Genomic DNA, 996 nt, shown 5'->3' with positions numbered 1-996 from the left:
GTTGATCTAAGTCCAAAGAAAAAAAAGACTCTACTGTTGATCCATCACAACAAGAAAAGAGAATCTAATATTGATTTAACTTTTATTTTTCACTTATCCTTTTAGGGACCTCCTCTAGGAATGAGAACATCCCAGGTAATAATTCGCATCAAAACCGACGAATATATCTAACTCTCAGTCCCATGCAGCACCAAATCAAATATTACGAAAAGAAACAGCATGTGAGTAAACAAATTTCAGGGAAACCGAAATGGCTCATCTTAAAACAAGTGGATGTTGACTGTTGAGTAAATTGTTCTACATACAAACTGTGGTGTTAATGTACATAGTATATAGAATTAAACAAATATCAAGTGTTAGTTATCAATTAGCATTCACAAGTGTTGTGCTCTCCAGTCCACAGCAAAATTCTCACCACTTTCATCATCACTGGATGACTCTTCTTCATGCCTTGACTCCTCCTTGGTTTCACCCTCACAAGTTTTACCTCGCTTTGCTGACTTTGCTGCTTTCAGCTCCAGTCTCTTTTTCTTCAACATTTCCACTCTCTCCCTGAAGATCCTGTTGAGGGGTGGTTAAGTAGTTTGAGTATAGGTAGAAGAACAGAACAAAACAAACCAAAGAAGTCAAAGACTTTTAAGTATAATGCAGATAAACATACTTTTGTTCAACGGATTCAGCTTCTTCTATCATTTCAGCAGCATCAATCTGGAGAAAAACAAACATTAGATCATATCTCATGTTTGTAGTGCATACATATCTTAAAAGTTGTTACGTCATACGGCTTAATACAAAACTCTTAATAGTCCATAATATCGTATGATCTACCGAATAAAAAATTTAAGGATTTTTTGTCTATTAACAATAAAAGGTATGTTCCTAGCTATATATAGGGTGTTTATATAGCAAAAAGAAAATCACGATCCTCACCTCTTCTTCTTCCAATCGGTCATCCACCTCCTTCAAGTCCTCTTGAATCAGCTTCTCAAACTCCTT

The 996-nt window shown here is 35.5% G+C and overlaps 1 protein-coding gene across 2 annotated transcripts in view; it reads right to left on the bottom strand.

Moving 5' to 3' along the window:
* Positions 1-234: 234 nt before the first annotated feature.
* LOC107457929 (protein ABA AND ROS SENSITIVE 1) overlaps positions 235-996 on the bottom strand; it is a gene marked incomplete in the record, with an annotated part of 6,551 nt that continues 5,789 nt past the window's right edge. For both annotated transcript variants that reach the window (XM_016076118.3, XM_016076116.3), the window contains 3 exon segments: positions 235-561; positions 662-708; positions 931-996. In XM_016076118.3, the coding sequence (XP_015931604.1) occupies positions 375-561; positions 662-708; positions 931-996 (300 nt within the window).

Source organism: Arachis duranensis, chromosome 7 (assembly GCF_000817695.3).
Source record: "Arachis duranensis cultivar V14167 chromosome 7, aradu.V14167.gnm2.J7QH, whole genome shotgun sequence".
NCBI classification, from domain to species: Eukaryota; Viridiplantae; Streptophyta; class Magnoliopsida; order Fabales; family Fabaceae; genus Arachis; species Arachis duranensis.
The sequence above is the reverse complement of the archived record's forward strand: the minus strand, read 5'-3'. Positions and strand labels throughout refer to the sequence as shown.